The sequence below is a fragment of the Hippocampus guttulatus genome, chromosome 11 (assembly GCF_054856545.1).
Source record: "Hippocampus guttulatus isolate MCC_2025c chromosome 11, RoL_Hgut_1.0, whole genome shotgun sequence".
Classification (NCBI taxonomy): Eukaryota; Metazoa; Chordata; class Actinopteri; order Syngnathiformes; family Syngnathidae; genus Hippocampus; species Hippocampus guttulatus.
Window position 1 is genome coordinate 17,313,861 of NC_141271.1, and position 19,331 is coordinate 17,333,191.

At 44.9% G+C, this 19,331-nt stretch overlaps 1 protein-coding gene across 4 annotated transcripts; it reads left to right on the forward strand.

The window, feature by feature from the left end:
• Window positions 1-1,571: 1,571 nt before the first annotated feature.
• ppp1r9ala (protein phosphatase 1 regulatory subunit 9A-like A) lies at window positions 1,572-19,250 on the forward strand. 4 transcript variants are annotated; one of them, XM_086123491.1, is made up of 20 exons: window positions 1,572-1,719; window positions 2,579-4,518; window positions 8,803-8,935; window positions 9,689-9,809; window positions 10,076-10,180; window positions 10,292-10,439; window positions 10,952-11,110; window positions 11,254-11,307; window positions 11,496-11,725; window positions 13,199-13,295; window positions 13,409-13,523; window positions 13,611-13,762; window positions 13,983-14,301; window positions 14,384-14,441; window positions 14,546-14,617; window positions 15,039-15,234; window positions 15,822-15,866; window positions 17,024-17,140; window positions 17,830-18,018; window positions 18,341-19,250. In XM_086123491.1, the coding sequence occupies exons 2-20, from the start codon at window positions 2,719-2,721 to the stop codon at window positions 18,497-18,499; spliced, it is 4,269 nt and encodes a 1,422-aa protein (XP_085979617.1). In that variant the 5' UTR covers window positions 1,572-1,719; window positions 2,579-2,718; the 3' UTR covers window positions 18,500-19,250. The 4 variants fall into 4 exon arrangements, with proteins under 4 accessions (XP_085979617.1, XP_085979619.1, XP_085979618.1 ...); XM_086123493.1 differs by lacking the exon at window positions 17,024-17,140; XM_086123492.1 differs by lacking the exon at window positions 15,822-15,866.
• The last annotated feature ends 81 nt before the right edge of the window (window positions 19,251-19,331 follow it).

Consider the following 19,331-nt stretch of genomic DNA (forward strand, 5'->3'; position numbering starts at 1 on the left):
ATTTACATTTTGATTGGCTGCTATTTTTACAAAGTAGGTTCTCAGCCACCAAAGGGCCGTTGACTATCGATTGAACATGGTGGAGGTAATGTCATGGTTTGGACTTGCACGGCTGCTTCTGGAATGGGCTCATTTTTTTATGTAATTCACAGAATGAATTTTGAAGTCTACAAAAACATTTCCTCTGACAAATTACAGAAAAGAGCATTCAGTGTAATCAGTAGAAGCTTTATCATCAAGTCAAGTCAAGTACAACTTTATTGTCAAATGTGCACAAATTTCCTCCCTCGTAAACAGACAACAAGAGGAGCCGCTGCGGGTGCCCGCGCCGCCATCAAAAGAACACTTACCATAAAAGGACAAAATAATACAACACAACACAGCCGTGCCATCTCAACCACTTTTCCTCCATTCACTTTGTTGTTTGAAGCAGTTATAGATGAAAGAGGAGCGATTCAAAGTGTCCTTTTGACCAGTGGATCAAAGATGTCACGTTGCAATATGCGCACGTCTGCTACAAGCTAAACTTGAAAGCAACAAGAAGCTGTAGTATCCATGAACGAAAAAGAGAATCGGCTCTCTTCTCCTGTCCCAATGTAAATCCGCTTCAACGTGCAACAAGACAATGACCCAAAGCACAATGCAAACATAACAAGGGACTTTAACAGGCGAAAAAGCAGAAGGTATGAGACTGGCCACGTCAATCACCATATTTTTAACCATATTGGGCATGTCTTTCACCTTCTGAAGAGGAGACTAAAGGGAGAAACCCCCCAGAAACTAACAAGAACTGGAAGAGGCTGCAGTAGAGGCCTGGAAAAAACATTTCAAATGAAGAATGAGACAGTCTGATAAACTCAACAGATGGCCGGCTTGATTTCACTATTGCAAGTACAAAGGTTATAAAATGTTACTCTCCTCAGATTCATTTGATGTCCGTTCCAATATTTTTGCTTATTTGAAAAGTGGATGGCTTCAAACAAAAGGTACTCTGTCGCGATTTGTTGAGCACATCTTGATGTAAAAAGCCTGAAATAAAAGTCTGAACTTTAGCCTGATCTTCATCTTTTGATCAGAAACCCAGTCAACAAAAAAACAAAACAAAGGATGAGTGATTGAGCATCCACCCCCCCCCCCCACACACACACAAGTAGGTTATTGGTCCTTTTACTTTCGAAGAGAGTCTCAGTAGTTCATGAAGTTAATAAAGGGGGGAAACTATTTTGTGAGCAAAGCTGTCAAAATGGATCAGTAAGTTGACTTGCACCACAGTAGTTTAACTTTTTACACAACTATCTGGACTTGGGTACAGTACTTTCCCACTCCTCTGATGGGGGTGGGGGGATTTTTCTTGTACGTACAGTTTAAAAAAAACAACTGCCCACGCTTTGGGTGGCAAGTCGTCGTGTTTCAGGAGAGAAAATCGAGTTGGAAGACCTAAGCAGGCAGAGTACAGTCGAGTAGTCCTGTAGCGGGTTCTGTCCTGGAATGCGCGCGCGCTCCCGAGGCACTCCTTACCCCGTCGCCGCCGCCACCGCCACCCCCGCGCGCGCGTACGCGCGCGGGAGCCCGCCGACAGGTCTGCTGGGAGAGCGAGGAGGCAGGGCGACGTTTCGGGGAATGATGGCGCTGAGCTGGGAGAAGGGACAACTTTGACGCGGTTAAACGGCGACGTCGTGGGCGAGCTTTCGGCGCCTCACGCCATGAAACGAATCGGAGGTGAGAGTTGTTTCGGTTCGTTTGTCTTTCCGCGGAATCGGTTTTGCCTTTATTTATTATTATTTTTTTTTGTGAATGTTCGGGGTGGAAACTACACGCGCATGTACAAGCATACGCGCACACTCTTCGTGACTTGTTCAATGAGCGTCGGATACATTGAACGAGTGGCCCAGAAACTTACACGTCTACATTATTACTACCATCAAAACGAGTTTGACGACTAATGGATAAAGTTGTTGCTTGCAAAGTTAGGACTTTAGCTTCTGCAGCAGATAACAATCGATTCGCGCAAAGCTAACCAAAGTGACAAAAGGCTTCGTAAGATAGCCCAAAAATGCACCGATCGTTAACGATTGCCGAACGTGACCCAATATTAAAAGATACTTTCGGGAATATTTTACTCGATTTGTCAGTAGAAAAACACGTCTCGCATATTAATTGGAGAATTGTGCGCCTTCTCGGGGAGTTCGAGACATCATTTCCGCTCTGTTTTTTATTTATTTTTTAAACTCGCGGTATTTATCGATCGTCTTTTGTACTGAAGTGTCTCATAAAACTAACCAAGAACATACACAACATCTAAAAAAAAATTAACATGCTCAACGGAAGATACACAACAGAAAAATAGTAAACACACGATTCAAGGTGTTGATTTGTCATTCCATTTAAAAAACAAAGACTAAGGTAGTTTCATAAAACAGAAAAAGGTAGTCTTAACAAGACCAAAAAAAAGTCACATTCCGCAAGATGTTATACACTCAGTGATATTTTATGTACAAAAAGGTCATTTCACAATTGGTATTTTCTCCATAAATGTTCGACTGTTAAAGTACCTAACTTTATATTTCCCCCTCCTCAGATGCCCTCGCCATGTGTGTTTAATCGAAAAAAGCTCCGGCGGACCCATGACATGGCTGTGTTGAGGTGAAGACTTAATTCACCGCCAAGTATCTTTTGAATTGAAAGTCAGGAAAGAGAGAAAAAAAAATACACGCCAACATGATCCAAGCAGAGAGTAAAGGAAGTGAGAGGACCCTGAGGAGCGCCTCCCCCCACAGAAATGCATACAAGTCTGACTTCCATGCTATCAAATGCTCTTTTGATGGCTCAAAATCAGAAGGTGCCGCCAAGGCGTACGCAAATGGTTCCAGCGACGGCCGTGAGGACTCCCGGGGGAGGCCCTTTGGTACCAGGGTTAACAAGATCAAGAACATATTCCTGCAGATGGACGGCCAGCAGCAAGAAGAGCAACAGCAAGATGTGAAAGCAGCTTTGAAGTCCGATGTTCCCCAGGTGACTCCACCGAAGCAACAAGTTCCAGTCGGCTCACATAGAGTTAACTTCAACAGCCTGACAAGCCCAGAATCTCTCAATTTAGATAAAACTCCCAAAGGGGAGGATGTGGAGATCGACAAAGTGGCTTTGGCAGAGAAGTTTTCCGTGACTAGGAAAATATTTGAGAGGGGCATCGCCGAGCAGCCCGTGGCTGACAAGCACTCGCCAAACAGAGTAGTCAACCGTCTGTCTCTCGGAAGTGCGTCTGATGAGGGGAAAACCGCACGGAGGGCATCGGGATCTTCGGAGACTTTCAAACCCGAGCACTCTTCTACATCGGGAGTGAAATGCCGAGCGGAAGCCGATCATGAAAAAAAGAATGCGCCTAGAGTGTCACTAAATGCGGGGCCCGTGTCAAAACGGTTGGAGAATTTTATGGCCGGGCCCGACTCGGAGCATAACAACGGAGCAGCTGCCAAAGTGGGGACAATGACGGTGAAATCAGACGGTACGAGTGAACACTCACTCCACAGCCCTCCGACAAAAGGCAGCTCCCACAAAGCCACTTCTGTTAAAGAAGCCGCTAACGCTTCACCTGGAGCCGATGGCGCCAACAAGAACACGTCGAATTCGACATGTGCCCTGAACGCGTCCTCGGGGTCAAGTAGTGGACTTAAATCTGCATTCCCGGTGACTCACGCAGCTCACAAATCAATTTCTCCCACAACCGACGCCGTTCCCAAACGCCCGTCGCCAGAGCCGACGAGCCCGGTCAGCCGTGGCCCCAAGCGACGCTCGTCGTCCGCGGATGGACCGTGTCAGACATCTGTCGTTGGGGATAAAAGCAAGCCTTGTAATTCGGCCCCCGCATCCACCGAGAAGGCCCAAAGTAACAACGGTTCAATGAAAGGCCCCACCAGGCAAAAGACAACCGGCAAGACCTCGTCGATCGACTCCAGAGGAGCGGGCGTGGTTCGAGCCGAGCTCGTCGTGGTTCAGAATGAATCTTCGGGGAGTGAGGAAAATGAGGATGAAGATGTTGACGACAATGTGTTTGTTACGCAAAGAGACAAACGCCTATCGGATGCTCAAACGACTAAATGTCAAGCGGAAAAACGGAATACGAACTCTCCCGATCACACCGCGGCGGGGGGCTCGGCCAGAACGAAAGCGGCGGACTCCGTCTTAGATAGCGACGGACGACGCGGAATCAAAGTGCGGCATGTGGACAAAGATGATGAGCGCGAGGACGGGGAGCTTGAGGCGCAGCGGGGTCAAAAGATGGTCGTGAACGGAGCCCCGGTTTATGGTATCGAGAATGCAGCCTTTGTGGATGACAAGGATGTAGACCAGGTCCTCCTGGAAGAAGAAGAGGAAGAAGAAGAGGAGGAGGAAGAAGATGAAAATGAGGAGGAGGAGGAAATGTACAGGGGGTATGATGACTGTTATGAGGTCCCAGGACTGTCTGATGAAGAGGGGTCGCCACCCAAGAGGAAAATCAAGTTTTCCACAGATCCCATTCTGGTAAGAACGCATTTGATGTTGCCGACAGGCTACGTAATCATTGTGTGCCCAAAACATTGCTCAACATGGCCTTTTATATTTGACTCCAATAATTGTCTGAGTGGGATTTTTTTTTTTCCTCTTGGACTGCAATGATTAATTTGGAAAAAAAATAAAAATAAAAATAATTTGTTTGGATAAGAAGCTTGAAGCAAAATCAAAGTTGGCGTGGTGGTGGTGGCAAGCCAACAGGAAAGAGGCTGTCAAAGTCAGACACTGTCCAAAGTTTGGGATCACTTCAGACTTTTCCTTGTTCTAAATGCAACATGTGCCACAACGGCATGATGACAATCTCCAACAAATGCTAACGTATTTTTGTTGGTCCGTTTAATATAGCCTAGCATCGCAAGATAGGGGGACATATTGCGATGCCTCCGCACGTCGTCAAGGATCAATCCAACTGCCGTTGCACGTTCGATCGCTTTAGCGAACACGCGTTAAGGAAACATCATCAGCACATTTATGCACAAGTCACACCAAGTCACTCGACACGCGGACACGCTAAAATTCATTGAAAACTATTTTTTTCATTGACTTACAAATTAGAATGACTGCTTATCTGAAATTCTGACGAGTGGACTATCGAGGCAAAGGGTTGGCGAGTTTTTAACTCATTCAGTACCAGCCAATTCTTGACCAAGTCTGAAAAGACGTTTAAAAACGTCTTTGGGAGTGAATGAGTTAATTGTACCAGAACTGCTTTTTCATATTTGCGTAGTCACGCTCGTCGGAGGAATAGAAGCATTTATGTGTGTGTCTTTCTGTTTCAAAAGTCCATTTCCATTGGGTGTAATCTGTTTTGTTATTGTCACAGCCCGGACCCCCCCCCCCCCTCAACCCCTCCTTTATGTTTCCTAATCAGCATTTTTCATCAAACAAGGGAAAAAGAAATAATTGTAGTGCAATCCAACGCGGCTGTGAACATTTTGTTTATCCAGGCCCGAAAATGTGCCGTTATCTCCGGGTGCGGATTCTCTACTTTCTCAGTCGTCCTGGCAGGGGGGGTCCTGGGAGAGAGGATGAGAGGCTGACCCACTGGAGGGCACACAAACAAAAGTTTTGCAAGCAACGACATAGTTGATCGTTTTTTTTGTTTTTTTTTAAGTCGACAACAGTTAGCTAGATTTTGAACTTTGCCCAAGCTCCAGAACACCAGAGAACTTTGTGCAAAGGGATGCGACTGGCAAAGGTTTTAAGCTGTCTTTTGCAAGCTTGATTTTTGGTTTATCATTCCTGCGTCACAAAACTGACACATGCGCTCTGACGCGGCTGGAAACCCGCAGCTTGGCACGATCACGGCAAAAAAAATAAAAAATAAAAATAAGGTAGTGAAAGGAAAATGTTGGTTACTGCACGTCTTTTGTCGTCAGGGGGGGGTTTGATTTGTGACAACTTGCGAAGATGGATACATTTTGAGGTCTACCCATTCGAGTCTGACGAGTTGCCCCAAGTTGCATTGAACATAACATTGTTTACTCGGTCGTTCCCTCAGGCCGGGTTCACAAGTTGGGAAAGGAAAAAGTGAGCAAATTCGTGCTCGTGCAAGCCCGCTCACTGGCAGGAAGGAGTTACGTTCTGGTTGTGTCCCAAAGCAGGATTAGGTCCCAGCGTAACCCAAGTCCTCGTACCAGAGAAAGAAAGAATTGTTTTGTGAACGGATGGGATTAGTAGTAATTTATGTGCGGTGTGTTTTTAACTCATTCACTCCCAAAGACGTTTTTAAACGTCTTTTCAGACTTGGTCCAGAATTGGCTGGTACTGAATGAGTTAAGATATCCGAAAATGATACCCACTGTCACGGCAAAAGTTTATCGGTCACTTATGAATCAGAGAAATCAACATGGAGCCGCATAGTCAGTGAGTAAAAAAAAAAACTAAAAAAAAAACCTGTCAACATTTTTTTGTATCATATAAACATACTGTTTGATCCGGAAATAATGTGCTGAATTTCTCCCGCGTTAAATCTGGGGTTCAAAGGTTCGCCCGTATTGCAAGAGAGCTTCTCAGAGCGGAAGGTATTTGTTTAGCGTAGCGGTTTGTACGCGACTGCAGTTTTTTTGCGGCCTGACTTTGACAAACCCTCCCAAGTTATTGATTGATTAACGCAGTCAGCAGCACAGGGATAAAGACCGAAGCGTTATGGCAGCACGCGGGTATTCGTATTGGCCCGCTGGGATTTTATATGCTCTGTTGCGCGTGTACACGAGGTATTGTCGGGAATGAGGAAACGGTTATTCATCAAAGTCTCTTAGGTAAGGTTTTAGGGATTCATTGCATTCAAATTTGAGCGGACCTGTTTGATGTTGCGATCGGAGACAAATATGAGCGTCTTACACGTGAACTCCGTGAACAAAAGCAGATTGTGCGGGAGTTTATAAGCAAAACCCATTGAGCCTGCTCAAGTTGCCTATTCTTTTGAAAATGTGACTTTGTGATGGCGCGCTGGTCTTTTTTGTTTGTTTTCCACCTTTTTACGCTTTACCTCGAGCATAAATAGTTGGTTGACCAAGAGTATGTAGTGTACTTTTTTTTTTTAATGCTGTGTTCCGCACCGGGCTGCCACGTCTGGGTTAGCGTGAGCTCTTGCAGCTGACGGGACGTTGATAAGTCGTGTTCTGCTTCGATGAGCAGCTTCTCCGCCCCTGTGGTCAACCCACCTATTTTTCTCTCGTTTGCTTTCCTCGCGGCTGCTCGCTCATTTCCCGCACCGGCATTCTGTTGTAGGGAGGGAGGTGAGGCAAAGATGGGCGGCGGTTATAATTTTAGGGTACGGTTTTGTGCGTGCATCCACATCTGAGGTGACGACAAATGGCTGGCAATTGGGTGGAGTTTTGGAAGAAATGCCGAGGTTAGCGTGACTGTCTCATGACCCCTATTTGAACTTTATTTGGGTGGCAAAGAAATGTATTAGAATCCACCGCTCCACTGCTTCATGCTGTAAGGTGAAAACTAGTCGAGGCTGATCGTTCAAGTCTTGGCAAGCCAATGAGGATATCAGGTCAGACAGTTTTTTTGACGTGATTATGTCAAGTTGTCATGCTACTTTTATTTCTTTTTTTTAATTGGCAATTAATCACACCCTTTTGTTGTCATACTTTTTTTTTTAAATTAAGTTAACCACACTTATGAGTTAGGTGGCCACTGTATAATGGGAGCAATCCCAAATTATGTTAATTCTTTTTTTTTTTTGTGGTTCGGGTTTTGATCTCATCAGTCACAGTTGATTTTAATATCAATCGAAACCGGTCGCAGACCTCAGTGCTTAGTGAAGGGATCAATGATGAGCCATGAGGACATCGGTGTGAAGGGCTGAGCGTTACCAATATGACCTTTCACCTCAGATTTCTTCAGCATCTTGAATTCAATGCTTGTTTTAATGACTTGAATCCATGGCCGCTACGCGACCGCCAGACAATCCGAAGTTCACTGACACAAGATTTCAATTCCATACAATAAATACAATCAATCCAACGCATTATTTTTTTTCCAATATTTAATCTTCAATATTTAGAATTTTTGCCAATTAAATTGATCACTCGATCTTTTTCCTGGGTTGCTTATTTGTTTTTTTTGTGCCCGTCAGGTAGAATCCTCCCAGAAGGAATGACTTTAACATGATATAAAGCTCAGATAACGTCAAATGTTCCGTTAACTTTTACTTTTATACCCCCCCCCCACCAAAAAAAAGTAACAACACAGAATTGCTATCGAATTTCTAAATCAACACATCTGATTGCTATAATATCGAAGCCGAGTGTGCAGCACTTGCCCATTTGGATGGAGAGTGTGGAATATTTTTTTTTCCCCCTCTCTTGACTACTCACTTTTTCTTTTTTGGGATAAGACAGCGCTAACACTTGTCTTGGAGAATTGGTTCCCTATGATATCCGCTCCTTAGCTCGCCCCAGCTGTGTCCTACTTTCTCCCCTTTGCAAGTGCTCTGCCATACTGCGGAGTGTGTAGAGTAGACTTATAATTCTAACCACATAAAAAACAAAAAAAGCCAAAAGGGGCCCTGTCGGAGCTTTACGGGGGCCTGGCTGAAAAGCACAGCGCTTATTAGAAACTATGATCAGATTCATTTCATGCTTATCTTTGGAATGCGAGGAGTCCTCTGCTCTCGAGATGGCGACTTTTCATAGCCATGATAAGATTTGCACACGCACGCATCATCACGTGCGCGTTGTTGCCTTGTTGCGGCCGTTTCGTGTCACCTGTAAGCGGCGTATGTGTTGCCCCTCGCAGGTCTTCAGTACCTTCTCCAATGAGGAATACGATCGGCGCAACGATGACGTGGACCCCGTTTCGGCGTCTGCTGAATATGAGCTGGAGAAGCGAGTGGAGAAGATGGATGTCTTCCCGGTGGAAATTGAGAAAGGTGATCGCAATGACACCGAAGCAAATTGGCTTTGAGTCATCAACAACGAGGCCATTTCAGGAGTAGTTTTTACTTGAAGCTGCTCAGCGAAGCTCGGGGTGGAAACTTTCCATTTTTCAGCTAAAATGTTGCCAGATCCATCAAATTCCATATTCCAAACATACCGTATTTTCCACACTAAAAGGCGCACTGGATTATGAGGCGCACCTTCAACGAATGGCCTATTTTGTCTTTTTTTTTCCCCATACATTAGGTCTTATAATGCGGTGCGCATTATAAGACGCAATCCACAATGCATCCACTAGATGAAGCTACGCTCAAGGAAACGCCAACAGAACAATCAGATGCCAGTAAAACTTATTGAATAAAGCAGCGACACGGTTCACTTAACCAACAGCGAGGTATGACATTGACTCGTTAATGTTGAACTCTCTTGCCGCAGCTCTATTTCCGTGTTCAATCGATCGCCTTAAGTTTGAACTCTGCGTTGTCAACATGTCTCGAGCAAGGAGCCATTTTGGGGTCGAAATATTACCGTAATGCCCGTACAAAAGGTGCATCGGATTTTAAGGTGCGCTGTGAGCTTTTAAGAAAATGGAAGGCTTTTAGGTGCGCCTTTTAGTGCGGAAAATACGGTAATCATCATCGCAGAGTGCGAATGCTTCTCATCGTGTCGAAGCCTTGCGCATTTAAAAAATAATTTTAAATTAAAACTTTTTTTTTTTTTTACTTTTGTAATTTGTGTGCGTCTAGGGGACAACGGCCTCGGCATCAGCATCATCGGAATGGGAGTGGGAGCTGACCAGGGACTGGAGAAGCTCGGCATTTTCGTAAAAACCATAACAGAGCAGGGAGCAGCTGAGAAAGATGGACGGTGGGTCAAAACGTTCACGTTGTGTCTCCAGCATCATGCTTGAATGACCTCACAGCTCACCCCTTAGTACTTTTAGTAGGGGCCTCGAGACCCATAAAACACAAATAACCACTTCTATTTATAGCCTCTCAAGAAAGCAAACAAAAAGAATCTCACTTCCTGTGTTTCCTGGGCCTTTTCGTACCGTGCATGCTCATAATTGTTTGAGCGCCGTTCCTCTCTTTGCTGCGCGAGCATATTTTCATTCCCCGTCTTTTCTGTTTTAGCATTCAGGTGAATGACCAGATCGTGGAGGTGGATGGCGTCAGTCTGGTGGGTGTCACCCAACTCTTTGCAGCAACAGTTCTCAAGAACACCAAAGGCACCGTGAGGTTAGCGCCCCCCCGGCCCCCCGAGGCCTTCGTCCGGCCCACGTTCCAAATGACGTGCGATCGGCTCACGTGGAAGGTATCTTGACGATATTCCCACCTTGTCGCAAACAGGTTTCTGATTGGTCGGGAAAAGCCGGGGACACAGAGCGAGGTGGCCCGCCTCATCAGCGAGACACTCGAGCAGGAGAGGAACCACCATCACCAAGAGCAGCAGCAGCAGCATCACCTGGATGATCCTTATGAACATTCCACAGAGGAGGTGAGTCAACTAGTCGGAATCCGTAGAAAGCCCACTTCATCCGTATTCCTCCTGCAAAATCCAGTCGCTTTGTGGGCGAATGAGGAAAGGAGCAGCTGCGTAAGCGCAAGCCCAGTTTTCAAGGTGTTCACTCAGCTGCCGACCGTCTGCCCAACTTGTGGAATGTTTGCTTTCTGGGGATCAGGCAAGCACAGGCATCGACCTTTATAAGTGCAAGAATGAATGAAGCATAATGTTGAGTTAAAAAAAAAAAAAGCACGTTTCATGCTCAACTTGTGACAGAAAAGTGTTTCGTCGATGTGGACTTGCTGCAAACGTGCAACGGAGCTCCGGGTAAGCCTTGTGTGTGCCAGCCTGCTGATGTTTGGATATCGTTCCAGAATTTACTTCCGGACTGTGGTGAACTGTGCCGCTGGGAGTGTTGTTGACACATGCAAAGCATGTTCCCCGGAGGCCCGTAGGGTGTGTTCTTGTTTGCCGTGTGTGATGCCATGCGTGATCTCATATTTCAGGAGGAGCGCTTTGAGGACGATGACGCAGTGAATGAAAGGATTCTTGGCTCCAATTTTTCTCCGGGGCGGAAAGTCGAAGTATTTGAGCTGCCCGATTCCGAGGCTTTGTTTATGCCGACTAATATGGACAGCTCTCAGATGGCCTTCAAATTTAAAGAGGTACACCTTACCCACATTTCTACCGGAATGTTATTCCAAATGGAGATCAACATTTTGTGTGTTTTTTTTTTTTTTTTTTTTTTAGACGTTCAATGATTGCATATCCTAATCATCATGTCCAATGTAATTCTCTGCTCCCATAGCTGCAGCTTAAACACAGCATTGCAGCAGCCGAAATTAATCAACTGAAGGAAAAGGTAAACACAAGTCAAATCAACAAGCACTGGTTGACACTCTGGACTGAAAACTAGTAGTCTGGCATTCTTTTGTTGCAGCGCTGTACGCTAATACGTAGCATGATGGACAAAAAAAAAAAAAAAAAGAAATATTGGTCATGAAAGAATGTGTCGCTTTTAAATAACACACTGGTATGTCGTCTGCACAGCTTAGGGAATCCGAAGAGGACAAATCGCTGTGGGAAGCCAGAGAGTCTGCGCTGGAGCAAAAGTTTGAGGACAGCACTGAGAAAATCCTCAAGTTGGAGAGTTATTGGCTGGAAACTCAGGCTCTGTGCAAGACAATCAACGAGCAGCTCGCAGAAACCCAAACCCAGTATGAGACGTTGGACAAGAAGTATAACAAAGCCAAGAAGCTTCTCAAAGACTACCAGCAGAAGTGAGTTTGTGTTGAGCTGTCCCATAGGTTGGCTTGTTCTTTTTTTTTTCTCGTTGATTTACCTGCAAGTGGTTTTGTATGGCCAATTAGTTTCTGGCTGCGTCAAAAAAATGAATGGCCCTCCCTAAACACTCACCTCAATTTTGCCATCTGGAGGAAACTGGACTTATACCTCAATGAATTCACAAATCATTAAAGGTATAAAGTGAGTTATCCTCATACTTAAAACAGTTGAGCACATTTTTTTCCCCCAAACCAAAGATGCAGCAGTGAATTATGCAAGCCCTCTTTCCAGTGGCGGGCCGTGCATTTCAACCTTAGGCCTTCAGTGATGTCACATACAGTACATTAACACAATATAGGCTCGTCAGGCAGCACTTAATTTCAGGAGCATTTAAAACCATCAAGTCTGCATTCACAATTAAGAGCAGGAAACTAAATTTACAGACACTGTCAAAAATAAAGATTTAAAAAATACTAAATAAAATGCCACCCAAATTACGCTGTGTGATCATTAACAAGTCTGTCCAATAAATTGCGCAATGTCGCAGTTTCATATAAGACACCAACCACACAATAACAAAACAAACTATTCTTTGAAAATAAAGTTAACAGATCATTTGCATTTTGAGAATAGGCTATACAACAGCAAATAACTGATTGCACGAACGAATTGCAGGTGAGCTGATTTATTTGATAAATGTTTGTATCTTTGTCATTTTATTTCGTTACCATTAATACTAACGAAATAAGAAGAAATGTAAAATAAAATTCATTTACTCACCAATATAGTGCCTCTTCACTGAGCTGCAGATCTACGCGAGTGCCCCCAAACGTTTTTAAACGCACCGTACCTTGTAAGTGCCCAGCCGTGCTCTGATGTTTCCTCGCTGGCTTGGTAAAACAACTTAAATTGGTAAATCCAGTGGAAGGTCCGTCTTGAAAATTGTGTAGAAAGTAGTCCTGCAACCAGATCAACGTCTTCTCCTTCGGCCATTTTGGGTCAAAATGCAGCAACAGCTCCCTCTAGCAGGCGCTAATCCAATCACCGAACGCGCACGTCCGGTGTCGACGTAAGGCCTTCGAGCTGGCCCTGGTACGCAGACTCGTGATCTGATTGGCTATTGCAAGTTGACTGTGCCCGTTCATTTACAGCGCACAGGGGCCTGTTCTGTTTAATCTGAATTCCCCGAGCAAGTTTAGTTTACCTGGCAACACAACCTATTTGAAATATGATTGGTTAAAAACTCTACCATAATAAATAAGTTCTTTATCGAGTTATTTAAAATAACAAATGTTATTTAAAATAACATTGAAAGCCACTCGACTAAGTGGAAATAATATGACGTAAAGAATACAGAGAATAATTTTGTTAACATTTATGAAAATAAAATAAATTAAATTTGTTATTCTCAGAAAAGTAAATTTATTAAATTACACTTTGCCATTTCATTTTAACTGCGTCTTCTTCAGAGAAATCGATTTTGTGAAAAAAGAGGAAGAGCTGAAGAAGAGTATCGATGAAAAAGAAAAGTTGTACAAAGAACAGCTGGAGAGCTTGCAGAATAGGGTAAGAAATGACCAAAACACACACACACACACACAAGCTTGAAAACATGTTTACGCAGTACATGAAACCAACTACCTAAAGTGATATTCATACTTGGTGGCGTTTGTCTCCAGATAGTCGTCCTGGAGTCTGGGGAAGCTCCGGGCGTAGATCTCCAGAACTCAGCCGAAGATCGCCTGAGCTTCCAAGCCCCGGTCCCGGATAACAAATCGGTGGACTCACTCGCAGGTACACGGGGGGGGGGGGGGGGGGGGGGGGGGCTGTAATAACGAGGACATTTCAGAATTCAAAGAATTAAATTTCATTCTTCCGCAGAGGAAGACTGGCACGAGCTGGTCCCCGAGACGGAGCTGTTGGACACCAGCGCGCACAAAGCAAAAGGCCTGCTGGCCCAGAAGGCCAAACGTCAGCGTCCCTCTCGAAGCAAACTGAAGGAGAGTCTCGCCGTTTCCCCGAGCCGCTCACAGGTGGGCCACGAGTACCCTCGGTCATGTCCGATTGCGACCTGAGCACAATGCAATCTCGACGTTATTATGAGGGAGCGAATGAAATCCTTCAAACGGGTTCAACTGAAAGTTTGGCGAGAATTCACCTCCTGTTCTTTAGAAGAATCTGTCCGTCGATCCAAAGATTTATATCTGCTCTTCCTTGCATTGTGCTCGCACATAACCGACATTGTCCCGAAAGGAAACGGAGGAGGAAGATGACTGGGAGGAGCAGGAACCTGCCCGAAGAAGCTCCATCCAGGAGAGCTTGTCGCTGCCGGTGCCCGTCTTCTATCCCGTGAACGAACACGCGGATGAGACAAAAGAGGAACCGAAGGCCAAGGCTGAGCTCTCCAACAGCCCGTCTTCATCTTTATCGCCATCGCAGGGGGGCAGTATTGAAAGCAGCGGAGGTCTGTCTTTGTCCCCTCAAAATGACATCGCGGCACCAGTAACCCCTTCTGGAAGTATGCAAAATGTCAAAAAGAGAGAGTCCAAAGTCAAGGAAAAAGTGCTCAAAGGTATGAAGGACAGCAAAAGGTTTGTGTCGCCATGTTACCGGTTGACGTGGGAATCTATTTTTTTTTTTTTTTTTGGGGGCAGATGAATTAAATGAACCCGCATCGGCTACAAAACCCAAAAGACGATTTCCTGACTTTGGGTATGTTTTCCGACAATTCCTCAACATTTTTGTGATCATCCTCGTCAACACTCTGCACTTCCTAATCCAAAATCTAATCGGTCAATGGCGTCCGTCCGTGCCAGGGGCCTGCGGAAGTCGGGCGGCAAAGGAAGAAAACACGACAAGGAGGCAATGAGGATGTCTCTGGACAGCAGGTATTTTTTCTTTCCGACATCATCGCATGTTTAATCCCATTCCAGAAGAGACATTTTATTCTGCTTCCACCCGTCCAAATGACATCACGGAATGTAAATCGGGACGCCAGAGGCTCATTCTGTGACAAAAGGAACCATCTCACTCTTTGTTACCGGTGCAGAATGTAAATATCGAGCTCTGGAGAAAAAGGAACAACCTGACTGACATTTTCCTACAGAGGGGAATTCCATTTGTATTTTCTTCAACGTTGGGGGGAGACGATTTCGGTACAGATTCAGTCGACGTGCATTAGGAGAGTAACACGTCATGAAACTGAGGATGGTGTTTAAAATCAGCGCCAGTTTCCATCGTTCTGGTCCAACATGTGATATTGATGAACGATTGTCATCTCTCCCCCCCTCCCCTTCCACTTATGTGCAGGGGGTCGGCAGAGTTACTGGAAGAATCTGGCGGCAACCTGTCGCCCGCAGATTCCATGACCTCCATCCCAACCTGTATGCCCTTCTCTTGGTTCGGAGACAAAGAGAAAGACCGAGACAGGGAGCCGTCTTCCTCTAGCAGCAGCTTGCCCTATTACGCTGACGGCACCGAGCCAAGCCAGGAGCGCAAGAACAAGGTATTGAGCTTTGATTCTCAATCCCCCCCCCCCCCCCCACACACACTCCCAAGCGTGGTATTTGTACCCATCGCAGAGTTAATGCGGCGGACTATTTTCTCATGTCATGAATTTCCACTTAACAAAACAGCAGCCAAAGCCAAAATCTTGATCCCTTTTTCCGGTTTCAAACACAAAACCACCGTCATCGCGAAGGGCAATACGAGTGCGCGCTTCCAAAACATCTGCTCTTACCGACCTGGTATCCAAATAACGCTGCATTATGCAAAAGCCGCTAAAAGTGGATCCACATGTTGGCCATCGCGGAGAGCTTAGCAGGAAACAAAAAAAAAAAACGGGGTGACTTTTCACTCAGTTGCAAAAGGGGAACGCTTCAAACGACTTGAGTCAAATTACTGGCCGTCTTTCTCGCTGTCTCTCGCACATCACGCTCACTTGCTCATAAAGATAAACACACACACACACAGAGAGTACATTTTGACAAGTGTTTCCGTCACATTTTTTCATGAAACCAAGGCGAGCTCTGTAACAACAAGTTTCGTCCATGCACACGTCTGACTGAACCAACCATGTTTTCCTTCAAACAGACAAATCTCTCCTGGTCGTCTTTATTCAGTCGCTCATTAGATTTGGTACAGTATGCCCCCCGCCCCCCTTTTTTTTTTTTTTTTTGTCGACTCATTAGAGCGCTACTAACAAATCTAGTGTTGACTTTCCTTGACCTCGCCGACTGTATTACTACTTTCCTAGTCATGGGTATGTGGTAGTGTGACGGCAATCGTTGAATTTCAAGATTTGCTCCTGCCCGTCCCCCCCCAAAAAAAATAGATTCTGGGCCTTGCTTGCAGTGGAGGCAGCTCACTGTTTTTTGTTTGTTTGTTTTTTGGGTGACAAAATAGTTCAATATCTGTTCCAAGAAACTCGAGCTAACATTACCCCATACCTGAGTCAATATCACCATCGAGTGCCTTTGAGACTTCCACATTCATAGCTTAAAAAAAAAAAACGGTTGAGGTTTTTATTTGAATTTCCTCTTTCCTAATGTTAGCATTTAGAATAACCGAAAGGTTTTTTTCAATCAGCTGATTCTGCTCAACGGCAGAGTGGAGGAAAATGATGAAGCACAAGTGTAAGAATGTATTCCTCATGCAATTAGACATTGAGGGTTTTTTTTTTTACCCCACAATGACAGGGTGGACCACCAAAATGACGTACATCTAATAAAAAAAAATAACATTAAAAAAAATGAAGTGTCTGGCCGCTTGTAGTAAGATCTCACGAGTTTTATTAGTCTCATGATGGCGGCGGTTCCGAGAAGGACGCCAAAGGCACTTGAGTGATATTGACCCCACTTGTATTTTGTCTCTTCGACATAGTTTAGAAGTTGACGTAGTTTTGGTGGCAGAGCGATTTCTAGAACTTAACCGTAACTCGATTCATGTAGCTGAAAAATGATATGAGTGCTGCGTAGGGCTGAACAGTTTTTGGAAGAAAAATAATAAATCTGTGAATTGCGATACAGTCATCTGTATCACGAGAAAAGATATCCGATTGATTATGCATAAAGCTTTTGCTCCGATAGGTGAGACTTATGTTCAAATAAAGGCAAGCGGTTCAGCCCTAGGACTGAGTGACCCGTCTTGCCTCCACGCTTCAATCTTGTGTCGCCATGATGATGACGATGAAGTCGTCGCACTGTCCTTTCCGCCCGTAGCTTTGAGCCGGCGTACGAACTGTTGATGTGTTTCGTGTTGTAAATGCGTTCCTTGTTCTCCGCTTGTCCCACCAGAGTTTGTCAGTCATAGATGATTGTAACCCCGCCGGTCCCGCTTCAGACATCTCTGGGTTAGTCACTGAACCCAATCTGTCTGGGCGCTCACACACTGTAATCTTCTCTTCCAGCGAGGTGAGTGCTCTCCTTGTTGCGCGGTCACAAAAGCTGTGTGGGACGCCTTGATGGGGGCTGAAAGGGGACACTCGCAAAGCATGCTCTTTCGGGCCCCTCCCCCCACACAGCTGGCATTAAACCCTGAATAGAGAGGAAATAGAAGAGAACTGTGTGTGAGTGTGTGTCTTCAAGCCGTTTTGTTTGGCTAATGCAAGTGTCAACCTAGCTTTTGTTGTGTGCCATGAACTAGCGCTTCACGTTCTGTTCTTTTTGACATTGCTGGACCACGGGACAATGTGACTGCTTGGCTGACTGCTTAGTGGTGTTTAAGCATCTCTTTGTTCTGGTGGACCCCCCCCCCCCCAAAAAAAACTTAACTGCGTCTTAGAATGTCAGTGCGATCTCACTGTTGTTAGCACACGAGTAGGTCATCTAGCTAGCATGGAGCATGTAGTCTTAGGAGCATGTGTGGTGGTTTTGTTTTGTGGCACTCGTCTTCTATCGTCTCGAAACCAAATTCTGTCTTGGTTTCAACTGGCATCCCTTTTTTTTTTTTTTTTGCACCTCATGCATGACATAGGCACTCATCCCACCCTCCTGGAATCACACATCACACTCAAGGAAGGATTCCAGGACTTCCTGTTGAGCACTCAACTTCGAAGAGATTTGATTTAAATCTGACCAAATTACCTTTTGTCTCTTCGTAGACTCTGGATGATGAGCCAGTTGCCGCGGGAAAGGAATACCAGTGGCAAAACCGTCCCGTCGCTGACTGGACCGGTCAACAGGTGTGTCACTGGTTAATGGGCATGAACATGGACCAGTACACGGCTGAATTTACCGCCAAGGGAGTCGACGGGCAGCAACTTCTGCAGCTGGACAGCGACAAGTTAAAGGTGCAAATTCCTGAATCCGAATATTGTCGTGAGGGGAGCATGCAACCGTGCTATCGGTTCGTCGGCCATTGACTTGCTCGACACTGCCATCTTGTGGCCGTCTGGGTTCCCTGCCTTGTTTGAGTCATATTTTGCATTATTTGTGATTTTATTATTTAAAAAAAAAAACTAGCCCATTCGTCTCTTTAAAAAAATCAAACATGGCCCTCGAACACAAACGTTTACCCACCCATGAATGATCTACCAATCGTTATATTTATCTGCTAGTGTAGTTTTTGCCATGGCACCAAATCGCAAGTTAATCCGATTCCGATTCCTTCAGGCGCTCGGGGTGTCCAGTCAGAGCGACCGTTCCACCATCAAGAAAAAGCTGAAGGAAATGCGCAAGGCCCAGGAGAAGCTGGAAAAGCAGCGAGAGAAACGAGAGAAGGAGATCCGCCGAAGTGGACGGCTACCCATCAATACCGACTCGGTCTGCTGAAACCGGTCCAGGTAGCTCCCACAAAAAAAAAAAGATGTTGATGATGTCGTCTCACACCGTCATGTGCCCACACTGAGCGGACAAAGGTGCCACTTATGATTTTTTATTTTTTTTCATACTTCAGCGCCTGATCTTCCTGCAGCATTATAACACTAACTCAAAATCTTTTTTTTTTTAAAATCATAAAACCTCAACGTTGTGCGTGTGTGGCAGGAAAGCCTCCAAACTTTTTTTTTAACCACTATAAAGCTATGAGTGATAATTATAAAATATGATATCATGCACATTTTTTTTAATGGAAGTCCAACGTGTCGTGCTATTTTTTTGCGAGTATAACGTTGCTGTTTTATGTACAACGCTTTGTATTGTACAGTGAAGTCGAAAAGCACTATTTTGTCTTTGAGGCTTCCATGAATGACAAGATTTTAAATGTATAAAATCTGTTTGATACATGCGCCAATATCTGCATTTACTTTTTCACTGAAATACACTAGTTCGTTTTTATAGTATCTCATGTTTTCTACTAAGTAGAATAGTTAGGCCGAGTCCCTCGATGTGTAAATGTTGAGTTGGGCTTATAATGGTTCATGGAAAAAGAAAAAAAGTGCGATCAAGGTCCGCTGGACGGTAAACACGTACCTAGGATAAGGACTGTCGGAATGATGACTGTTCCTCACCCAACTTTTCATTTTTCGGAATTGGAGAAACTCTTCTTGGTACAAACACAATCAATAAAACACATTTCAAACAGTATTGTTTCCTGTCCTGATTTGCCTCGGCCGACCGCGATTAACAATCGTAAACTACCAAGGGCCCGTAAACTACCGAAGCA